The sequence below is a fragment of the Gymnoscopelus microlampas genome (genome assembly GCF_963454915.1).
Source record: "Gymnoscopelus microlampas genome assembly, chromosome: 22".
NCBI classification, from domain to species: Eukaryota; Metazoa; Chordata; class Actinopteri; order Myctophiformes; family Myctophidae; genus Gymnoscopelus; species Gymnoscopelus microlampas.
In genome coordinates this window covers 19,734,430-19,759,040 of record NC_139959.1, presented here as the reverse complement: position 1 = coordinate 19,759,040, position 24,611 = coordinate 19,734,430, and the positions used below count along the sequence as shown (strand labels likewise).

General features: G+C 41.2%; 1 protein-coding gene across 3 annotated transcripts in view; it reads right to left on the bottom strand.

The window, feature by feature from the left end:
- Positions 1-24,611, bottom strand: part of zcchc2 (zinc finger, CCHC domain containing 2) — a 50,116-nt gene that overhangs the window by 12,447 nt on the left and 13,058 nt on the right. For all 3 annotated transcript variants that reach the window (XM_084049020.1, XM_084049022.1, XM_084049021.1), the window contains exons 4-6: positions 4,906-4,977; positions 3,626-3,726; positions 534-625 (exon numbers count right to left, since the gene is read on the bottom strand). In XM_084049020.1, coding sequence (XP_083905146.1) covers positions 534-625; positions 3,626-3,726; positions 4,906-4,977 — 265 coding nt within the window. The remainder of the gene's footprint in view (positions 1-533; positions 626-3,625; positions 3,727-4,905; positions 4,978-24,611) is intronic.

The following is a 24,611-nucleotide window of genomic DNA, read 5'->3' as shown; positions in this document are numbered from 1 at the left end:
GGTCCCTGTCCATCATTTAGCTGGGGACCCCCTGGAACCCCCTCAAGTACCCCTGGGGGTCCCCGGACCCCACTTTGAGAACCAATGGTATAGAACATACACTGGCTATGGGGCTAACATTGTACAAATTAAAAGCAATAATTTACAAGGCAATCCAAGTGAAATGCACTTTTTTAACAAACTCTACTTTTGGTCTTAGCTCAGTCGGTAGAGCACTCGCCTTTGGACCACAAGGTCATGGGTTCTCAGCGTATCAGTAGCATGGCTTGGGTGCGGTAGTCATGCTTTAAGTACTGGGAGCTGATGGTAGGTGTTGAGCTCCACCTCAGCAATCCATCTCCCAGAGGTCTAGCGCATTGAAACGGGGATAAACTCCCACGTTCTTGGCTGATATCGACAGTAAGCCTCTCTGACCTACTTCCTTACTTAGGTCGTGCTCTGTTCTCCATCATAGAGTAGCACACCAAATTGCACCATTCTTCATGTTACACACACACACACGCGCGCGCGCACACGCACACAGTGTTACTTACATCTGCAGCAGGTAGGTTTGGAGTCACAGTTGAAGAAACTGCAGACCTTCCTGGTCTGTCTGAAGAGTGGAGGAGCACTCATGAACCTATCCCTGATACACACAGAAGACACACACATGTTATTGTCACAGTAATGTCATGCATCTCTTGTGGCTCTGGAGATATAAAGTGACCGCTTGGTAGGGCTAGACGATAGGACTTAATTCTCTGCGTGCGTGTTTTGTATTTTTGGGTCCCAATGGAAATATTGCAGGATTATGCAGGACTAGACGGTAATATTGTGGGATTATAGGGGACTGAAAAAGCACTTAAATTTTACACACGGGCAGGAGCAGGCAGTCAGAAATGAACTGCGAGCGGTCAGAAATAAATAAAACCATTGCAGGCGCAGAATGGTCAGAAATCCAGTGGGAGCGGTTTTCTTATTCCCAGGAGTGGCCTGGGAATAAGAAAACAGTCCAGCGGAGGGGCTCTACTTCCCATCTCTATCCCCGGATCCTCCTGGCAGCGTGTCGAAGTGTCCTTGAGCAAGACACTGAACCCCTAACTGCTTCAATGAGTAGGTTGGTGCCTTGCACGGTGTCTTCCATTGTTGGCGTGTGGATGCGTGTGGATGCGTGTGTGAATGGGTTCATGTTATGGATAAAGCATTGGATAGAGGTGCTATATAAATGCAACGTTTACAATTTATGTTTGCACTGCATTGTCAGTGCAAACAATTTATGTTTGCACTGAATAAAATATGTCACATTTCAGTGTTCAGTTGTGTAAGATGGGTTAGTGCAATAAAGTTAATGCAGATTGAGGTGACCATCTTTTATGAGACGTTCTCTCCTCTTGTTACTGTGGATTTATCACTTCATGGCAAACATCTTCTCCTAAAAAGGACAATATGTAATTGTGGATGATGAAGTGACACGCTCACAGCTCAGCAGGTGATCTGTGTCAAGCACGTGTGCGCACGTGCACAAACGCATGCACGCACGCACAGTAATTCTGAGCTAGAGAGAAAGGGCTGGCTCATTTATTTATTTTTGCACAGGAGTGCATCATTTCTAATAAACACTGCAAACCCTGCCCACCCCATTATTTCTAAGTTAATCATCGATAGTCTGCTTTTTTTACGTGTTTTACGTGTACATTGATGCACATGTATAATTGCGCATGTCTCTTGCATGTATACATGTATATTTTGTATACTTCGCTTAAACGTATTGCTTTGCTCTTAACCTGTGCAGCGCTTTGGTCGACTACGGTTGTTTTAAATGTGCTCCATAAATAAAGTATGATTGATTGATTCCCACAAATGTCAGGAAAAGTAGCATTTTTTTCATCAGGTGTGCAGAAGTGAACTAGATGCAGAAAACGTCATAATTAAAATGTCTTTCAATAAATCATTGCTATTGTGAAAGAGTCAGTGGACAGTGAAAAAACATAACCACATATTTTGTATTTCCATTGCTAGTTATTGCGTATTCAGACTGCATAACATTGAACGTTCCCACTTGTTTACAGTACATTGATTGCACTTATTTCTAAATTTGCCTTTTCCATTTGGCTGTTCTGATACCATACATCATAAATCACATATACTTGGTTGGGAACAACTCTGTTGACGTTTCAGTGTGCGTGCGTGCGTGCGTGCGTGTACACTCAAGCCAAACTAAATTAATATAATGTCCAACCATGCATGGAGCCGACATCTTTCTATTCAGAAAGAATTGGTTACATTTTGTTGTAAATGATTGCACCCACATTCAAGTGCATTACTGTGAAATTAAAATCCGATTTTATATGTTTTTCAGAGTAGTCTCAATGCCAGCAGCAGGGTGAGTGAAGGATTATATAACTGTACTGTAGGTTTCACTTCTGGCACTTTCACTTCACAACAAAATGAAACTTATGGAGACAAGCAGGGGTGTGTCTGTCTGCACAAAATGTTTGTGTGAGTGTGCGTGTGTGCATGCATACGCACAGTACGTGCATGTGCGGAGGTTACTAGAAGGGCAGTTGTAAGGTTAACTGAAAACGTGGGCTTTCACAATATTTATTGACCAAATGTCAAATTGTGTCACCATAATGTCAAATTTTGTCTTAGTTAAGGCAGCTCTCCACCGCACCGACGTCGACGGCGGTAAGCGTTGGAAAGCGCATGTGGCCGAAAATCTGTTGAATGGGCAGTGTGTACACTGTCGCGTCGGGTCGTAAGTTGTAAGGAAGCGCCGAAAGCCGTCAAAAGCAGACCGAACATGCTCCACGTCGGGCTGGCGGAGAGGAGACAGAGCTCTCTGGTTGGCTGCAGTGCTAGGAGAGGTAGCGGGACCCTTTCTAAAATGCAATACTGAGTAGGTTAACCGGAAGGCTCGCCCCATAAACACGCTCGCCCCCAATTTTTCTGCGGGCCGCTCCTCAGCGGTTCTTGTATTGTTGTATTTGTTTTACTCAGGATAAGGTTAGACATAAGTTTAAGGTTAGGTGTAGTTTTACTGAGGGTACGTTTAGGAATAATGTTAGGTTTAGGCATAGTTTACTGAGGTTACGTTTAGGAATACCAGGTGGTGACTGTTCTGTGGTCGCCGGATTTGCCCCGGGGCGTCTGTGTTTTGGGGTGAGCGTTTTGGTATTCCAGAGTAGTGCTATTGGAATCTACACAGGTGCACCCAAATAATTAATTACATCATGCCCCTGAGTGCGCTGCGTAAAAGTAGGTCAGATCAATTATGCTGTCACTCCAGCTTAGCAGGTCCGAATCACACTACTCCCGACTCTAGCTTTCAGCTTCATAACGTTTGATAGAGGGACAATAAAAACATGATTGATACACCGATTATATGTGAATATAGACACTTAACAGATTATAGAGACCTTTGAATTATAACATTCACTTGGGAATTGGCTGAATGGCCGTGTTAAAATACCGGTGTCCAAAGACGCGTGTGTGGCTCATCTCATTCAAACGCCAGCTGTCAGCTGTCAGAAGTTGGCCCTGATCCAGAAAAGTTTGAGAACCACTAGGCTACCCCCCCTCAGATGTTGTAAAACTGTGGTTAATGGTGGTAATCAGTGGTAAACAATGTCCCTGTTGGCCCTACCTGAGGCTTTTCTCCACATCACAGCTCTCATACTTGTCTCCCTGGCTGAGCAGCTGCAGGATTCCCCTCTCAAAGGACTCAGTGCTCTGCTCTTTGGGAAGCTGGTGGACACACAGACAAGACAGGTTTCTTTAAGGACATCATCACCATTCATTTAGGCTCCATTTGCACAATGTGACTTTTTCCATTGGCTTTTGCAGTGATAGAATGTGACTTTGAATCGAGCCTCAACCAGAGATCCTATCGTTTCAGAAACTCCTGCAGTTCCTCTTCTCACTCACTTACTTCTCACTGTTCCACTTACAAACATTTGCATGCATTACATAATATTTACGGTACATGCAAATCTCTGTGTGCGTATCATGGATTTATTCTAAATCTATATTTTGCACACACATACACTATACCAGTGGTTCTTCCAAAACGCTGTGCCGAGTGCACACACAGTGAGACACATTACTATTGCAATATACAGAATACAACTATAAATAAACTCTCATTTCCCAATACAGAGGCAAATGATATACCCTAAAAATATAATTTAAACACTTTCAACCTGGCGTCGCTACTTTGGGCATATCATTATAGGATTGTTATTTTTAATTCATTCAATAATTTGTTTGTTTATTATTATATACATAATACAAGTTATGTTTATAATAACTTGTAGTATTAATTCAAGTTGTGAGCTTGTAGATTTGTGAATGTATAAAATAGGGTTTTTATTTCATATTAGTGAATAAAAATAAACATTTACAGAGGGATAAGAGTGTTATAGAGGCTATTTTGCATTAATACAGGTATGCCTTGAAAGTGTTATTGCCCTAAGGTGTGCCTTGGGTACAAAAAGTTAGATAAACATCACTCATATTTCACATCTGTTTCAAAATATATACCGTAATCTACAAGTACAAAGTTGCCAAAAATATGTATTTTCATTTGTTGGCCTCATTTCTGCTGCATGTGTGCCAGTTTGAGATTGAAGTTGTCAATTCTGTTTGAAGTTTCATGTGACTTGTCTTATATTAGTCAAAACACTCTACTGCTGAAAGTTTTATCTTGTAACCACTCAAGGCTGATTTATGGTCCGTCGTACGACGAAAATAGCAGATCATAGCTCATAATGTGTCGCGATGTAACGCGTTGTGAGCTTGTACTGTAGATCTGCCATTTTTGAAACATGTTGTAATATTTTTGCATATGCCCAAAATAGAGATGCGAGGTTGGAAGTGGTTAAACAGCAACCCAGTCCACCGCAGGGGTGAAAACTGTGTGTGTACCTTGAGTAAGAAATTCTCCAGCTCCAGGTGGGTTTTTGTCACGCTACTGGATGAGGAGTCCGACCACTGGACCTGAAACACACAGAGAACACACACAACCCTCAGTATGTAGACCATTCAGGCATGACTGCAAATCACTCAGTTGGATATGTGTGAGGTGGCTTTAACACGGGGTCACAGTGAACTCAAGACAAGCAATGTCAGAGAAACCAGACTGAGAGAGACACTGCCTGGCGTTTTGGAACGAACACAAACATGGAGACGGGGCTTCCCCCGGTGTATTATAACCCTGGTGGGGCAGCGTTCTCTCCTAGTTACATACACAGAGGTACTAGCGAAATTTCCCATGAGCACACAGAGATGCCTAAGTGAGTCTAATCTTTCCCCAGCAATACTCCACGCTGACAATGTGGAAGTTTAATTAATGACAGTCATATCTAACTGGAAAACACTGAAAAACTGACATCTCTCTTCCCATTTATTTGGGGAACAACTTTGGATAGTACGCAGAGAACCAAAAATAAAATGCTGAGATAAAACGCAATGGAGTTTTTCCATTTTATTTTTAAGCACTTAAACCTCAGCATTGGTATTGTGGGGATCGACAAGCTCACAGTGCGACGCATTGCGTCGCATTGTGAGTCGATCGGCTATTTTCAGCAAAAGCTTTCCCCACAATAACAGAAAATACAATAGTATTGAACCCTGAGGGACTCCGGTTACCCATATGGAGTTTAAGTGGTTAAATTCAGTCAGTTGGCGCCGGCTGCATCGATTCCGCGGCTGTCTGTCAAATATGCTGCTAAGTGTTGTCTCTACTTGCACAAGAGACTGTGATATTCTACCTCATGGGTATTTGTATTTTGACCATACACCTTATGTATATTTGACAATGTGTCCTGTTATTGTCTCCGCCAGGCCGAAAGGCATGGCGAGAGAGTATGTTTTCCACCCCGTCCGTCCGTCCGTCCTGTCTGTGTGTTACCAGTGTTAGGAAAATTAGATTTGAAGTCTAGAAGTATAATGAATGTGTTGTTAGAATAGTAAAAAAGGGGGCACATAGTGGCTCCTGTTTATATCCTGCTGGTTAAACATATAACTGCTTTAAGTTCAGCTATTCTAATCACTTAAGCCACACAGTGATATATAGACTATTATACTGTGTACTGTGTATATACCGTATATTTTAATCATTAGTAGGACTAAAAGTGTTAAGTTTTAGTATAACTGTGTCAATGTAACCTTAGTATTCAAAGAAACTGTGTTATCAAAGCATGATAGGTGAGAGGCCCTCTCTCTCTCTCTCTCTCCCCTCGAGCAGAGTGATTTGCTGACTGCAGGCAAAATTACTTTAATGGTCATAGTGCTTCAAATTAGTTCATAAAGTTAGTAATGTTTTGTGGTCTTAACTATCTTATTACGGGGCCAGAGCTCTGCTCTGGAACCGTATTGTTATTCGTTTTATTCTGTCACTTCTGCCACTTTTCGCAGTTCTGGCTGAACCACGCTGTCGCTTTTTACGAAACTCGGCCATATGGTAGATGGTCATGAAAAACGATCAAAAAATAATTCTCACAATCTTTCGTCCAAAGGTGGCGCTATAGCACTCAATTGAAAATGCCAACTTTGACCAGGTACAACTCATGCCCTGTTTGACCTACAGCCATGAAACTTGGATACACATATGCGTCTCCTCATGCTGAACAACTTTCACCCTCTGACTTTTGACCTCTGACCTTTAGATCTCCCACCATTTTGAATTATATGAAAAACAGTCATTGGCTCCTAACTTCTGCATTTTTTCACTTATGGAAAATCCGTTGGAAATTTTTTTAGGCAGTGGTCCAAAGTTCAAGTGTCAAACGTTTCGTGCAGATTGCTCAAAAATCCCAGGAGGAGATAGATTTGAACTATTACAGTTTTATGAAAATTATTCATCTGTGCCTAAAACATACATGCAGACTCACATTTCTTTGAAACTTTGCAGAAATGTACAGGGTCATTCCAAATATCACTGAAACCAATCTTACTCCAATTGGCCAAAAGGGGGCGCTATAGCAATTTTTTGAAAAGGCAGACTTTAAACAGGCATAAGTCATGCCTCGTTTGGCCGAAAGTCGTGAAACTTGCTTACACATGTGCCTTGACTCATGAGGAACACACGTATCGATTTGACCATTAAGCTCCGCCCTTAGATTTTCCGCAATTTTGAGCAGTTTGAAAAATACTTGTTTTTGCCAGTTCTGGCTTAACCGTGCATACGCTTTTTACGAAACTCGGCCATATGGTAGATGCTCATGAAAAACTACCAAGAAATAATTCTCACACTCATTCGTCAAAGGGTGGCGCTATAGCACTCAATTGAAAGTGCCAACTTTGAACAGGTACAACTCATGCCCTGTTTGACCTACAACCATGAAACTTCGATACACACATGCGTCTCTTCATGCCCGACAACTTTCGTGGTCTGACTTTTGACCTCTGACCTTTAGATCGCCCACCATTTTGAATTATATGTAAAACAGTCATTGGCTCCTAACTTCTGCATTTTTTCACTTATGGAAAATCCGTTGGAAATTTTTGTAGGCAGTGGTCCAAAGTTCAAGTGTTAAACGTTTCGTGCAGATTGCTCAAAAATCCCAGGAGGAGATAGATTTTAACTATTACAGTTTTATGAAAATTATTCATCTGTGCCTAAAACATACATGCAGACTCACATTTCTTTGAAACTTTGCAGAAATGTACAGGGTCATTCCAAATATCACTGAAACCAATCTCACTCCAATTGGCCAAAAGGGGGCGCTATAGCAATTTTTTGAAAAGGCAGACTTTAAACAGGCATAAGTCATGCCTCGTTTGGCCGAAAGTCGTGAAACTTGCTTACACATGTGCCTTGACTCATGAGGAACACACGTATCGATTTGACCATTAAGCTCCGCCCTTAGATTGTCCGCAATTTTGAGCAGTTTGAAAAACACTTAAACCCAGGATTTTTCAGCTATTTGCGTGAAACTGTATCATCTGTGTGATCTCCTTTTTCACAGTTACTTGTCTGTTGGGCCAATGGCGTCTCCCTTAAATGAATGCCTCACAATCTCAAGGTCGCCAGTTCAAGCCTCACTTGATGCAGACTTAATTTAAGTTGAATTGCAAACAACATGACTGTATCAATGAATACATGTGCAAATGGTAAAGATAACCTGAAATGCTTATTTGAGAGTACTTTTTTTCAACGTATGACATACTTCATTCTGAAAATAGCTGATCTACAATCTCACAACTTATCATGGTTTGTGAGCTTGTAGATCGGCTACTTTCACTAGTTTTGGTTCTGAGGAGATGTACAATTTCTTCATTGGTAAATGGTTTGTGAACGAGTGAACTTAGTGTTAGTGAAACAGGGGCTTGGTTCATGAAAGAAGGCAAGAGTTTATGATCTTCAACAGACAATATCAGCCTTGACAAAGCTATAGCACTGTAGGTAGTGTTGCAGCCTATTAGTCTGAAGGTTGAGAGTTCGAATCCTGTTAATGGCAGTAGGTTGAGATGTCCAATCAAACCATTATGTTTCCATCTCTCTCTCTCATCAATCTATTGTTTCCATGTCACTCTCTCTCTCTTCAATCTATTCCGTTTCCATGTCTCTCTCTCTCTCTATTCACTGGCCCCGTATTATCGCTGCTTGCAGCTATATTATTAATATTGTAATGCTAGAGTGAAAATGGATGAGGTCAGTAGGCCAGTTTAAAGCAAACAGACAATTAAAATATATTCTCAGTGCTTCAGCCAAACTCAGATAACTGTTGCATAGAGTTCTTATCTAGGCAGGAGTGTAGGGAGTGAAACATTCTACAGGTGCCCGGAGAAGCCAAGGTCATCACGTAGCCTGTGGCAGCCCATGAGAGAATTAGCCGTGAGAGAATCACCAAACCTTTTGCCCCGCTTCGTTGGATGGATCAAGAGCGACTCCTGTTGATGAATGTTTTATAATAATCTAGCATGTAGATTTAAGGGCTTGTCAAAAGAGATATTACTCCATTACAAACTTCTCGACTAGCTCGAGAGGAGTGTATCTTCAGAGCTCTGAATTGAACTGTAACCGCTGGTAGAGTATTATTTTTGTATATGACAATTCATTCTGGTTGGTTAATAGGCTCATCAATAATTGTAAACTTAGTTTAAGGATAATAAACCATTTTGATTCTTACAATTGTAATCACCTGTGTAGCGATTATTTCAAGGGGTTAACTCCTCACACTATAGAACCACTGAACCAGGTACCTTATCCTTTTATAGATTTACTTTTATGGAGTTAAGGTTCAGTAATAAATCTAACACCAGCTAATCTCTGGCACCGTTGGCCCGTTCGCTCCCAAACTGTGCACACACACTCCCTGGATGCCAATTCAGAACCTCTGCCCCAATTTTTTTACATGGGCCTGTTATAGCGCCACCAGGAGGCCGATTAGTGCAAAACCCATTTTTTTTACATTACTCCTACAGATTTTATCCAAACGTCATGCAAATCGGTACACAGTATCTCTATAGTCATGTGATCAACACGGATCTGTCCGATTTCCCATATTCCATCCTCATTGCCTATGGTTGGCTTCCAAAGTTTGCAGGATTGGTCCGTTTTGAACAAAAAGCCTCAAACTATGCACGCAGCTTGCGATTTCCGTGAAATTTCACACGCACATTCCCACTAGGCTGAGGAAGAAATGCCACCCTTTTCACATTAGCCTGTTATAGCGCCACCAGCAGGTCTAATTTAGCAAAACACATTTTTGGAACAAAATGCTTCAAATCATGAATGCTGTGTCTGATTGCCATGAAAGACCTAAGAATAAATGGCACCATTTTCACATTGGCCTATTATAGCGCCACCAGGAGGCCAGAATAACGTACGTGACCTGGCGGAGACCTGTGCTCCGAGGAGCACTTTTTCTAGTTTTTTTTAAACTGCAAAGCGTTGGGGGCTTGTATGAAACTCTCATTGTTTTTGTTTTACGCCAACACATTTTAATTGTTAAAATGTCCTGTTATGTAACTAAGACACCACTCAATTCAATGATTTGTCATAACGTGAACATATGTGATATACAATTACACAAATGTATCATTCTCTAGTGTTGGTTACCTGTGGTTACTGTGTTTTAATTTGTTTAATGACACTCATATATGATCGTGTATGAACCATAAATCCGCAACACCTGAAAGGCTCACAGTCACACCCACACACTTAAATAAATAATATAACAATATAAACGATTGGGATATTTGCACTATTTCCAAATGTTTGTTCCTGGACCGTGGCTTCAACAACAATACTGAGGAGGAGGTTCAGGAATTCACCTCTCTGGGCAGTAAGATAACAACAGACGGAGATTCAGGGGCAGATGTTCGGCAAGGGGAGCTTTTGCCGTATTGAAGAGCATATGGAGATCATCAAAGATCAGCACAAAAAAAACATCCGTCACAAGCTGGAAATGTTTCAGACAAGATGCCTAGGGAGAATACTATGGCTATTTTGGCCCATGACAGTCTCCAATGAACACCTTTACAGGAGAACAGGCCTGACCCTACTGTCAAGTGTGATCAAGTTGAGAAGGTGTATGTTGAGTGGAAATGTGTGCAGAGTGGACCCAAGTGTCATCCCAAGGGTAGCCATGAGATGGACACCAGGGAAGAGAAAAAGAGGCCGACTCAAAGAGACATGGAGAAGATCTGTGAAGAAGGAAATGAAACAACTTGGATGGACTCAGGGCCAAGTGCAGCATTGGGCAGTAGACAGACAGCGTTGGCGTGCGTTGGTGACAACTTTATGTGCTATCCAGCACGAAGATGATTAAGTGAGTGAGTGAAGCACAGTGGCTTGGGAAACGGATCATTTTTTATGTCTAGAAATGAGGGAAGGAACAAAAGGTCAAGGGTCAGTGGTCCATCATTTCAACAAGATCATTGTTTTTATGTGCGATCACTGTTGTGCAAGATGACATATGCCTGTTTACCTGATAGCGGATGAGTGCTGTGTGTGTGTGTGTGTGTGTGTGTGTGTGTGTGTGTGTGTGTGTGTGTGTGTGTGTGTGTGTGTGTGTGTGTGTGTGTGTGTGTGTGTAAACAGTAGTGGAATCCAAGACAAACAGATGGAGGGTGGTGGAGACTTGCTGTTGTCATTTGGCAAAGGGAAAGCAAAACTCTCCCTCCCTTCCTCTCACTGTCTATACCCCCCATATTCTTGGGCCTCAATTCTCTCTCCCAAACATTCCCACATCTCTTCTCTCCCCCTCCAGTGTTTTGTTGAAGCAACCTTTTATACATACGTATATATATATATATATATATTTTGTATACATCTAATATCCCTCGGTTTGTTTTATGTTGGTATTATACAGGAGCAACCGTTTTCACAAACATGGCCAACATGTTCTTTCTCACCATTAGCAGCAGTAACAGAAGCCGTTTCTGCTGCCATCCATCCATATTTCCTGTGCCATGATAGCGTATAACACGGTACAGCTGTTGTCATTGACATTCTTTTTATGTTTTAGTTGTCAAACGACTGACTATAAAAAGTGATTTGATCGACGAAATGCTAGCAACCCAGAGGAATTACCATTAGCTATGGCTAGCCAGTTAGCCTTATAATATAGATATACTGAATATGTACTGTTTTATATGCTATACTAAACACTTGCAAGAATCGCCTCAACATTGCTGGCAGTGGTGATACAAATTCCATACCATAGATAAACATTCCTTGCTGCTGTACCACCTGTGACTACTGAAATGACAAAATGTAAGGTTTAAAGTTTTCCTTTTTTTCCTTTTCTGACACAATTTACAATTAAGGCATTTAGCAGACGCTCTTAATCCAGAGCGATTTACAGTAAGCAAGGACAACACAAGGTAATACATAAAATGCATAGAAATAGTAATCTAGGATCATAGGTAAACCAAGAACCTATCATCAGTCTAACAGTAGCATATCCCAAAAAACATACAGACCATCATATTTGAGAATGTATTAACCTGGTGTCCCTATTTGGGCATGTCATTATAAGCGGAAATGTAAAAAAAAAAAGAGAAAAAAAAGCAGCTCACGAGTCACGACACATTGTGAATTATGTGACACGGTTTGAACTTGTACAGTCTCTATTTTCGCTATATTCGTGCTATACTGTCATGCAACAAAGTATAAAATAGCGCCGCTTAAGACCTTAAGTGATCAATAATGCATTAGTATCCCAGCGAATGAATGTCAGCCTTTTCAGCAACTTGCAATGGGCCTGGTCTTTAAGATTCTCAGAGGAACAGTGCCCATGTACCTGTCTAACTTCTTCTCTAGAGTGAGAGATGCTCCTCACTGGCAGGTGAGCCAGTAGGATACATCAGCAGTGACAACACACATAAAATGTGTGGGGGAAGGAATTCATTGGCAGAATAAATTGGGGAAAACATTTTCTTTTCCTTTTTAAAGGCGCTCGGGTGGCGCAGTGCTTAAGCGCCTTGCTCACCACTGCAGAGATTGTGGGTTCAAAACTCAAATCCATCATGCACCGTGGTGCATTCGACTTTGTTGGGCGTCTACACGAACACAATTGGCAGTGTATACTGCATTTGTGCTACCTCCTTTTGTTTTTCATTTACTTGTGCACCAACCCCCACGTGCTTTCTTAAAAGACAAGAGCGCTTCAATCTAAAACCTGAATTCATACTTCATCACAGGACGGTGCCACGCATCAAAAATAGCCAACCAACAAGCTCTCAACGCGTCGCCAATATGTTGCCTGGATTCACAAACTGGTGACGTGTGGTGTGTGTGTGTGTGTGTGTGTGTGTGTGTGTGTGTGTGTGTGTGTGTGTGTGTGTGTGTGTGTGTGTGTGTGTGTGTGTAAGGCAGAGGGAAACAAATGGTTCTTTCACAGTATGGTTGAATCGTGTCACTGGAGAGAAAGCAACACGAGAGAGAGAGAGAGAGAGAGAGAGAGAGAGAGAGAGACAGACAAGACAGAGAGAGAGGGAGAGAGAGAGAAAGAGTCATATGTGTGTGTGTGTGTGTGTGTGTGTGTGTGTGTGTGTGTGTGTGTGTGTGTGTGTGTGTGTGTGTGTGTGTGTGTGTGTGTGTGTGTGCGCGCACGCACGCTGGTTAGCGTGACGTGCGTGTATTGTAACTATCAATTAGCCTACTGTTGAAAGTGTGCTAACAGCGAGATAATTGAAACTTTTGCACTTCCTTTAATAAATATGGTACTAGAAGCTTCTGTCAAATTACTCTGAGAGGAAGTAACCATGGCTAACCTAGCAACTTGTCTCTGCCTTACAGCACAGAGAACCTGGCTAAAAATACAACATGTCAGGGGTTCAAGGTCACAAAGTGCAACATTTATAGGCCTCATGTGTCACTGTGTGTGTGTGTATGATCTCCAGGCCTGGTGTCACGAGGGGGCAAAAGCCTGTAATGTCCCCTTAGATAAATGTTGCGTGAACTTGCGTCCACCACCCTATAGTATATCTGTTTAAATAATAAATAATGATTTACTGAGCGATTGATTGATTTCAGCAGAAACTCTTAAAATGGTGCACAGATTAAGGCAAATATCACATTGATTTCAAGCAGATTTGAGGCATTGAGTTCTTGTACAAGGTTTCACAATAACATCTCAATAATACTGTTTTATAAAAGAAAAGAAAGTGCTTTTACTATTCATTTTATGCTGTAAGTTTGGCAGACTTAATTTCACCACCACGCTGTCCATATGACCTACACAGCTGCTCTGCAATGTGAGGCAGATCAAGGCACGATATCGGCCAGAATGACTATGCAAATGGAAGGCTTTTTTTGTTTACCACTCTCTCTTAGTCTTGGCAATTACCCAATGTATATAGTCCCCGTTACTGCCAACCCCTATATGTAGACAACCACGTGGAGATACCAGCCACTTCTCTTCGCCTGATGGTGAGGAGTTTCACCCGGAGGGCATATTGCAGGAACACGCCATCCCTCCCAGTTCTGCTCCAAATCCCTGCTAAACAGCTGCCCTGACAAACCTGCAGGATATCAGTGTGGGGGCCATATCATTTGGTGGGGGGGCAGATTTGACCCATGGGACACTATTTGCAACCCCTGTTGTAGATGTTTGGACATGTACAAATGTTCAGAACAGAGGGAAGATGGTTTTATGTATGTTGTTAATTGTAGTGTGTAGCCATGTGGTCTGTGGTATGTGTGTTCAACATTAATCTGTTATGGTGATGTATTGCTTAACAGCATTTATTACCTCTGTTTAGTTATGCAATCATATCAATTTGTTAAGATAGCTATACAGCTTAAGTTCAAGTTCAGGTTGAATGTTATGCTGTTTAGGCTATTTTCGCCAATTAGTCACACTTATTTACACTTCACACTTGTATAAATGTTACCAAGATATCACTAAAGGGCTTGCTGGCCAGTTTTGGCTCCCAGCAGTGAAATCTAAGATAACTGAGTTTTTGGCTCTGTGACAGCTCTCGTTTCGGGCCACTAGTTGTCACATTTCAAGCTACTCACTTGCAATGCACAGCAGATATTTGTGACGCTTCAAGTCAACAGTAGACTGAAAGAGAGACTGGCTGGCTGGCAGAGAGATGGACAGCAACAGTGCGATAGTGAGTAGTGACACTGGTGACCTACTCTGCCAGTTTCACTCCCATGTCGCTTGAGCTCTGGTAGCAAAGTGAGCAAGGGTGTTGACATCTTTACCTTCTTTATTCTGATATAAATACAAAGTGTAATCTTTCATTATTTGTATTTACCTTTTCAACCCAATAGCTACCCAGGTCTTCAGGGCAATCTAATGATCCTTCCAACCAAGTTCCATAAAGATCCTGTTGACTGCCGGAGTTTATTCATAATTTATTCACCCACTGCCAGGGTTTTTAATCTTTTTTTTATAGAAAAAATGTGAATTATTTGTCCGTTTATTTTTTAACATTGAAGTGAATGGATTTGAAAAAATAAAACATTTTATATCTCCTAATTCGTTGAGAATAACGACACAAATGTTATACTCAAAAATTAGAGAAACATTTTAGGAATTCAAAAACAAAATTCAAAAAAATAATTAAAAGGGGAGAATTCTCCCCTTTGGCGGTAAACACCATTGACTGAAAAGGGGAGAATTCTCCCCTTTGGCGGTGGATGTGTTAAGCTTTATCGAATTAATATAGCAATTATCTTTTTATTGTTTGTTTTGTTTCTTAATAAAGTTGGTTCCTTCCTTTTCTTTTACGTAAAGAAACTTTGGGTACTTTGAAAAGCGATATATAAATCTGACCCATTATTATCATTATTATCCACCACCCATCCATTCTCGATTTTGACCTTGGCCTTTGTTATGACCTGACACTTTGACCCTTTCAACCCAAAAGTTAATCAGGTCTTCAGGCCAGCCTACTGATCATTTACATAGACATAAGTAGACACCTAATTGGGCATTGGGCCACATCAACACTGACCGCATAGTATTTAGGGCAGCTTGCCATAACTGCACTGCAAGAAATATGCATGAGTTGTATATCGTCGGTGTCCAGCCAGGACCAGCTAACTCCATTTTCTTTTTTTTTTCATAAATCAAGGCTATTGAACACCCTTTAGGTCTGTGTAAAATATCAAAACATTTGAACCAATGAAAAGTATTAAAAAGCGCCTCTGACGAAAACTCCCAACTCCATTGGATCCTCAAACTGTCCGTCAAAAACAAACAACTCCCCCCTCTCCTCTACAGCGCTGCTTTTCAACAGCATGAGAAGAGCGCGTTGCGCAGTGAACGAGGAGGAGGACCACGTAAACAAGCTCCCCGTAGTCTGTTAAAACTATGCAGTGTACCTGTTTATCAAACTTAGCACTGACGCTAATGTTATGAAAACAAGTAATTATATTTCTAAAATCTATTAAGTGTTTAATGAGGAGAGCAATGTGACAAGAAGAAAGGCGTTCATAGCATTTCTGTCGCGCTATTCTACTACCTCTTTGCAGAAGTTATTGTAATATTTAAAGTCCTGTTTATTATTGTAGGCCTATATAATAAGTGGCATGAAGCATCAGGGCATTAATTCACACGTTGTTGTGATGCATTGTGAGCTTGGAGATCCATTGTTAGCTTTTGAGAATTTGTACCCTTCAGAAACCTCTCCCTCAGCAGCGAGTGGAGCTATTGTTGTTTGGACACCTAACTCCACTTCAGCTGGATTTCTGCTCGTCTGAAACTGCTAACTCCACTTGCGCTGGGTAAAGTGTTGATTTACCCGCGATTTGGTTAAAGTGTTGATAATATAATGACACATGCAAGTATCTGACAATATATAAAGTCACTATACCAACTTTGATGAGGCAGTATTGCTTTGTTTTAAAAATATAAGGTTTTCTTCATTTCCTGAAAAACGTATATTTTGTTTTTGCGTTTCCTGAACAATGAGCGTTTTGGAGTTAGCAGTTTCTGGCTGGACAGCAGAGATATACTGTAAGTACCTGAGACTAAAACGTTTGTTTGTTTATTATTTGGTATGAAAGCACATTTTCTTATTTGACCAAGTATCCAATATCATAAAATATCTACTTGTCTGACACCTGCGACAAACCAAACCACGTGAAAATCGGTGTGGAGAGAGCTCCTGCTTCAACAGACATACAGTACATTGGGCATACAGTACATGCATTAGGAGGCATGGCTCTGCCTGCAAAAACATTGGCGCTAAAACAGAAAGTTAATTCATCTGTAGATTTGTGTTTTGTCGAGGAAATTAGAATGCGTCCCGTGGACGCAACGTTCGTTAGTTTTACCCATTCAAGCCGGGAACGCATCTGTGTCATTTTAGATTTCTTTGGCTATTCAAAAATAGCAGATATACAAGCTCATAGGGCTATGAGCGCTATGAGCTTGTAGATCTGCTATTTTTTATGTGTTCTCTTTAAAACATATATATTCCAAGATTTACAAAAAAAATCCACTATTTAAAAATAAATAGCCGATCTGCAAGCTCATAGCACGGAACTTTGTGCTTAAAATGACACAAATGCGTTCCCAGTCTTAATGGATTAATGTGTCTTGCGTTATTGGCACGTCACTGAATAGGCACTCTCTCTCCCTCTATCTGTCTCCCTCTCATGCTGAGCGAGCTCTGGTCTGATGTCACACACAAACTGCGTCTCCCCCTTCTCTTCCACTCCGTCTCTCTCACTGATCATTCTCTTGTCACACCAAACATACAACAGAAATCATTGCCTAACAAAAGGCAATTTGCGCTGACGTCAACCATTGCCTGACAACACGATTGGCGCTTATCTCAGGCATGTCCATCCATATTTGGGCATATTCCGGGCACACAGACACCGCCTGCCCACCACATACAACCTAAACGTTATTAAAAACTCTTATATTATTATATTTTGCTTAGAACATATGCAAAAAAAAGCATGTAATGTCAGGACTGGTCTGTACCATTACATCCACAAGAGGGCCCTCGACGTGAATGTATTTTTAGCGGCGCGAGCGGATCCTGCTCTATACCTGACTTTGTCCGTGTGCGTACGTCAACGTTCTGATTGGTCAGGTGCGTCAACAAAGTGATTGGTCAAGCTTCACATGACACGTGGCTATAAACACATTATAAACACATATCGATGACAAAATGTATCAAAGGCGCCGCTACCTTCACACAGGGTGTGATTTTTAAAAGTACATTTGTATACAATACAACAATATAAACACCTTTACCAGCTGCATTAAGACGGAATTTAAGAAGAAACCGTGAAATACATCACATGAACAGCAAATATATGGTCACTTTCATATTAAAGTGGCTGTAAAGCAGTAATAATATGTAATGATTATATATTCTCAGTTTGTCACACAACAGTATAATGTGTTATTAACCAACCAGCCAAATTAGAAAATTTGGTTTGAAAAATTAAATAAATAAATAGTGAAAATCTGTTTTGAGTACCTCCTCTGCCTTTTCTGTTGGACATTGCGTTGCTTCACGACGTGTCAGTGCTATGCTTTATGCTTCGTCATACGACGGTGTTGCCCGGCAAAAAGTCGATTTGCAAGCGTCTTTTTTTTTAAATGTGACTAGTAGTGCGACAGAGTATAAAACGGAGCTGAAGGAGCTCAATGGTCAGTCATTGCCAAGCAGTAGAAGCAAAGATGGCTGCTGCCATGCGTTGTGAGCTTGTAGATCGGCTGTTTTCGCCGAATGTTTGTCCCAGAATGGGGACGCTAGGGTTGGATTTTCAAGGATTTCCAGTCGTTTTATGAACTCTGAAGTTGGGAATCACTCAGTGTCAGCAAATGCTGTTCCAGTTGCTTTTGGCATTAACATTTTTACTGGATCCACAATGTTTTCATGAGAGGATGTCAATTTCCTCAACTGATAAGTGAAAGGTGACACACACACACACACACACACACACACACACAACTTAGTCAAGTTGAATCAGCAAACTGGCCACATAACAGAGTGAGAGCCTAAGCGCGTACACACACGCGCACGCGCACGCAGAGCGGATGGCAGCCAGCCGTGCGACAGGGAGATTCTGCCAGGATCCAGAATGAACTCGGCAATGCTGCTGGCACTGAATGCCTCTCTCACACTTCTCACTAACACACACAGACCTGTCGCTCTCACTTACCGTTTCCCACTTTCCCTGTTCTCCTATCACTGAATTAATTCCAATTCAATATGCTTTGTTGTTATGAAAGCTAGCTACACGAACAATTTTGCCAAAGCACTCCTAGACATTGAAAATAAATTAAACAAAAGCAGAAGAATGAGAATGCCATCTTGTGTGAGGAGAAGCTAGACTTCTCAAATAATTAAGTCAATGACTAGTGTACTGTAGCAGTCATCTCTGGGTGAACTCACAGCTTCCTCTTCTCGTGACAGTCAAGAGATATCTGGCTAAAAGTAGGCAAAGCAATGATAACGTGAAGAACAGTCATATGTATGTATAGGACATTGTAACACTGTCATGGTCATGACATGAAGTTGTGAATATCAGTGCATGTCAAGAGACAATCGCTGTTGATCCCAGAGTGTGTGAGGTCCAAATACTTAACATTTCTGAACAGCTATGCGACCTGCAGGTCTCTCCCCTAGTGGGATGTGTTGAACTTAAATTATCATTGGGATTATGACGCCTACACTAAGACTAACAGATAAAAACAATTCAATTGTACCACCACATACTGTGCAAACAACACAGTGGAAGATAAATTAAGAGAAGATATGAGAGGTCAAATGTCAGGTATTAAAGTGTGATCAGGAGCATGGAAATTGATACTGCAGTAAATCAGCAGTAGATAATAATCTGATAATAAAGTGCAATAGAATGCAGTTTATCCAGAACGCAGGTCAGATCCTGAAACCCTGATGTCCATCCATCTGCCTGCTTGTAGTGATGGCAGTCTGACACTAAAGCGCCGACACACGCTTCGAACCCTGAAATAAATTAACATAGAACCACTGCTTCGAGGCTTGCTTCAGTGCGGAGAAAATCACGTGACCTATGACGTCCGAAGCAGCAAGTGGTTCATTTCCTCGAACTGGTTCGAGACAATGAGTTGCCACGGATCGGCTGCCGTAATGATAATAAATCCTACAGAAAAGACTCAACTGAATGTGTCTTTCGTAGCGTGGTCCGTAGCGTGCGGGACTAGTGAATGGAGGGTCGTGGGTTCGATCCTGGGGTGTCACACTTAATTGTCATGTTATTAAGTAACAGTGGCCGATCTATTGTGTTACTATAAAAGTTATATAACCAACACATTTAATCAACGTTGCAAGTAACTCGCATGGAATCTGTTCAATACGAAGTATTAAAGTTGACCCTTATGATTAATTAAACACATTTGTTTTAAATCTAACAAAAATGAGAAGGCCATTGAATAATTTTTAAAGTTATAAAAACAATGTGGTTTTATATGACATGACTGTATTATGACTCAAGACCTGCCTGCTTCATTTCAAATTAAATCTGACATTAATGTATTATTATTAATTTGCCATAATAAATAAATTCAATGTGTCAAATCTTTGAGTGTTCCCCATCCTACAAACATAAGCACACCCTGCTTCATACACACAGTTTATTTGTGTTTATTTTATTTCATTTCAATATTTAATTACAGGATAAACCTTTGATGTTGCCCAAATAGTTGAATACAAACATGAATCAGTCAAGATTTTATTTGTACAGTACATTCCTTGCAATAGGAACATTTCACAACAAAAATCTAATCTGATAATATTTACTCTTGTTTTACTGTCTCCTATTAAAAGTGTTTCGTTGTCTCTATTAAAAGCCTCAGCTTTTAAATGAAATGCAGTCTTGCATTTCACCAGGAGATGTCACTATCACTGAAGCTTCGAGCAATGAACCCATTTGTGAACCGATTGGTTCAAGTGGTTCAGTGGTTCAAAAAAGCTTCATTTTGCCATCACTACCTGCTTGTCCTGGTTTCTCTTGGCAATCTCTCTTAAGTTTATTTCCAAAGATTGACGCACTGTACGTGCTGTATATGTGCTGTTATAATGATGCGCATTAGGGAGAGTATCTTGCGATGACAGTGCTATATTTGACGTTGATCATTAAAGTGTGTCTTAGCAGAAGTATAAACACACAAAAAAACTATACTTTGCATTTTTAACAGTGGCTCATGCTGCTGAATGACCTGGTGGCCATCAGCCTGCAGGCCTGTCCAAATGTAGGGGACAACTGAAATGACTGGTGTGTTGGAAATAGGAGAGGGAATCAACAGCGACATCACAATTCCGTTTTATCGTGATACAATAAGATTACGATTCTTCACTATATTGCGATTCTGCAATTTGTAATTCTGCAATGATTCTTTGTGTCAAACAGATACATATCGTGACAAAAAGAACAGTGATCTTATGCTGATGCGTATGCATATATATATCATATAAGCTTGCAGACATGAAGCACCACTCTTACATAGTTTCCCTGCTGCTCCTCCGCAAGTGTTTATGTCCACAATGTAGCTCAAAGGCATACATTTGGGTTAGATATTCGACAACAACCCTTAATTTGCTCGTTTTGCAATTGTACAGCTGTTTTAGTGGTGTAGGCCATTCTCACATAAATAATTACCGGTTCAACAGAGCTAAAGTTAGCCCATCTGAACCATGTTTTAGCTAACCAGCCACCCAGAAAAGCAAGCTGACACATAAAACTCTTAAGAGTGAGTTAGAAGCCAGGTTCATGAGGTGCTTCACATCTGAAAAAAAGAGTAAACACCATTTTTGCAAATACCAAAAGGCAGTAAATTATGAATACATATTGTCTTTCTTTTCTTCATATATCAAATGTTTATTTTATACAATTTTTTCTGGACTGTTGCTAGGCTTGGATACTAAAACAAAAGGTGCAGTACCGGTAAGTGTTGTTTTTTTTTGGTTGAAAGGTAATCTGATAATACTCATTACTATAGAAGTGTTTGTTCGGTCACAGGAGTCTCTCATTTCCTCGAGCTATTTAGTAAACAGGAAACATTTTCAGGTGGGTTGCCAATTTCATCCAATCAGGAGAGAGAACCCATATAAAGCTTCAACTTTATAGTGTGCAGGGTAAAACTTTGACTGCCATCTTAATTTTTGGTTCATCACTTCCAATTTCCCTTCTTAATCCTGTATGAGTTCTCTCTCCTGATTGGACGAAATTGGTACCCGACCTGGAGAGCTGGAGAGACTGGCAGAACACTATAGAGCAATTCAACACTTTAACAAAACAAAAAAAATCACTTACAGCACCTTTAAACCTACTATCCTATCCTACCATTTACTATCCTTAAAACCTCTGTCCTTTTCTCCTCAGTAGGTTGACCAATCGATCTAAACTTGCACATATTCATGGACTATTCGAAGACTAGACTATATGTAGAGAGTGAGGAAGCCAAATTTAATTAGTTTATTAGCATTTTTGTGAAATCTCATTCAATTAAGACTGCTTTGAGTCGAGCCATCGCGAGTGACTCATACAATGCAATGCTTAAATGCTTGGCAGGTATTTCAACACCCACACAACACAGGCAGAAACGCCACTAGGCCAGAACGGCCGGGAGGCGGAGATAATGTTTTTGCCTCCTGTCCTTACACATTTAAGTGACGTCACCGGGTAAGTGCTTGAGTGTGAGAGACTGCAAGGGCTCCACATGGTATAAAAGGAATGGGACAGCAATTTGAAGAGTCCTTCATTCATGACGCTATATAATTTGTTTAAACTCTTACTGCCCTTACATTTACCGTCAGTGCTTTAAAGGCTGTGAGGGTTTATTGTCTCCGCCAGGAGACATTGTTTTCACTTTCCACATGTCAAGCTAACATTGGTCAAGCCTCACGTGACACGTGACAATACGGTGAAATAGTGTGATCTGATTGGCTAGTGACGTATAGCGGCCTATAAATACATGTGTCACTTTGAAAGAGTCTTAGCCTCTTTCAAAGTGAGGTAAGATAGGAATAATCACGAAATGGCTGAAATATGGCGGACACTTACACAGACAGGACAGATAGGACACTTACATAGGACACTTACATAGACAGGACGGATAGGACACTTATACAGACAGGACGGATAGGACACTTATACGGATAGGACGGATAGGACACTTATACAGACAGGACGGATAGGACACTTATACAGACAGGACGGATAGGACAGTTATACAGACGGATAGGACACTTGTGTCATTTTACTATGACACAGTAACATGTTCTATTTTTTGTAAGAATTAGAACATAAGAAGTAGAACATTCCCAACATTCCCAAGTCTGCTGGCGGAGACTTGTCCTTTTTCTAGTTATCTTTATATTTAGGATATTCTGTTCATTTTAATTTGTTTAGATTAGGGTTCGTACATTTGTTTTACATTTTTTTATCTCATGGCTCTCACTTTTACTAAATAAATCTCCTCCGACTCTCTTTGAGAACGATGAGAAAGCACTGCTGTTTGTCGTGTCGACATTCTAACAGGGCTGCATGACCAATTTGCATACCTAATGATTGACGTTAGAAGGATTTCCTTGGTATCCCCTTATTTAACGTTACAATGCTATGAATTGTGGGTAATTCCCTTAGGCAAAGGCTGCACCGATGCAGACTTACGGACAGGGTGCATAAAAGGACTCTGAGCCCTCACTGACTTAACAATTTGACAATGGGACAGCCCTTAAGCCCTTATAGACTTCACATGAACGCGCGTCTAAGTCACTGAGTCTGTAAGGGGGGATTTTGGAACTGGGCCAATGCCACAAATCGCTGTGTCTGATCTGCCCCAAATTTGAGTCACACATTGAGGGGCCTCTAAACAACACAGATCCAAAAGCAATATTACTTACACCCATAGGGTTACACAAATGCTAGAAATGTGATGTCACTGTTTGTTGCTGAAAACTGCTGGCAAAATGACAAATTGCCTTAAAAATGTGTGGGCAGGCCCTGTTTCTTACAAAATAAATGCCATGTATCGTGAACGGAACATGTAATCATACCCAAATTGGAGTTGCATGTTGAGAGGCCTCTACAGAGCGCACCTCCAAAGCCCATACGGGGCACCACAAATGCCAACAGTTGCACTGTCCTGCCCCCCCCAGCAGATTCCTTGAGCAGGCCGGGTGGAGACCTGCACTCCAAGGTTGAGCCACAGGGAGTGACTCAGAGCAGTGCCATGGTTAATTGATTGGCAGGTGTTTCCAATTACCAATTGTAATCCGTCTTTACACACACACACACACACACAGACACACACACACACACACAGAGAACTGGCTCAAAGGTGCAAAGTTATAAGGGACTTTTGAACACATAGCAAGCAGCAGACCCAACGCTGGGCACACAGCCGATATACCATAGACTTGGTGAACCAAAATATAGGGGTGTGTGGTCAATAAAGCGCAGAGGCTTTAATTACAAAACAGTCTCATCAATTGTCGGCTTTTCAATTGTACTGTTCTCATGTAATTATCTCCTCAGTTGGGTTGGTATCTTAAAATTAATTGAAGCCGATTTGTACATTTTCCCAAATTGAAACAGTTTCTATTAGCATTTTTGCCACAGGCTATGGAATTTGTAGTGCCAGACTTTGCAGTCCCAACTAAGTGAAGTCTGCACATAATTTAATGTGGGTGTGCGCATCCACGGTATAATGACATGATCCAGAATTCACCTCCTATCAAGAGTGAGTAACCATTATGGCCACCCAGGTGGCGCGATCTTGTGAGGTCCGCACTATTAAAACAAAACAATGTGACGTCACATTCCCTTTCTGGATTGTCAAGGTATGTGACTAGGGTTTAAAATAATATTTTAAAAGTCAACTCGGGCATTTGTGGGATGACAGATATGCAAAGTCACCTGCTATGTAGTCTGGGAGACTTCGGCTTAGAACCTGGACAGCAGGGGCGCGGCCACTGCGTTCTGACTCAAATCAATAGCCAATGAAGAAAAGGGGGCGGGATCCACATGCAGTGGGTGTTGCATGTAAATAGGAGCGACGGGGAGCAATTTCTCCTTGAGAAATTGCGGCCGCCATTGTTGTGTACTGCTGTTTGCCTCTCGTCGGACTGTTTAGACCAGTGGTTCTCAACCTGTGGTACGCGTACCACCGGTGGTACTTGAGCCCCCCCCTGGTGGTACGCGGAAGAAT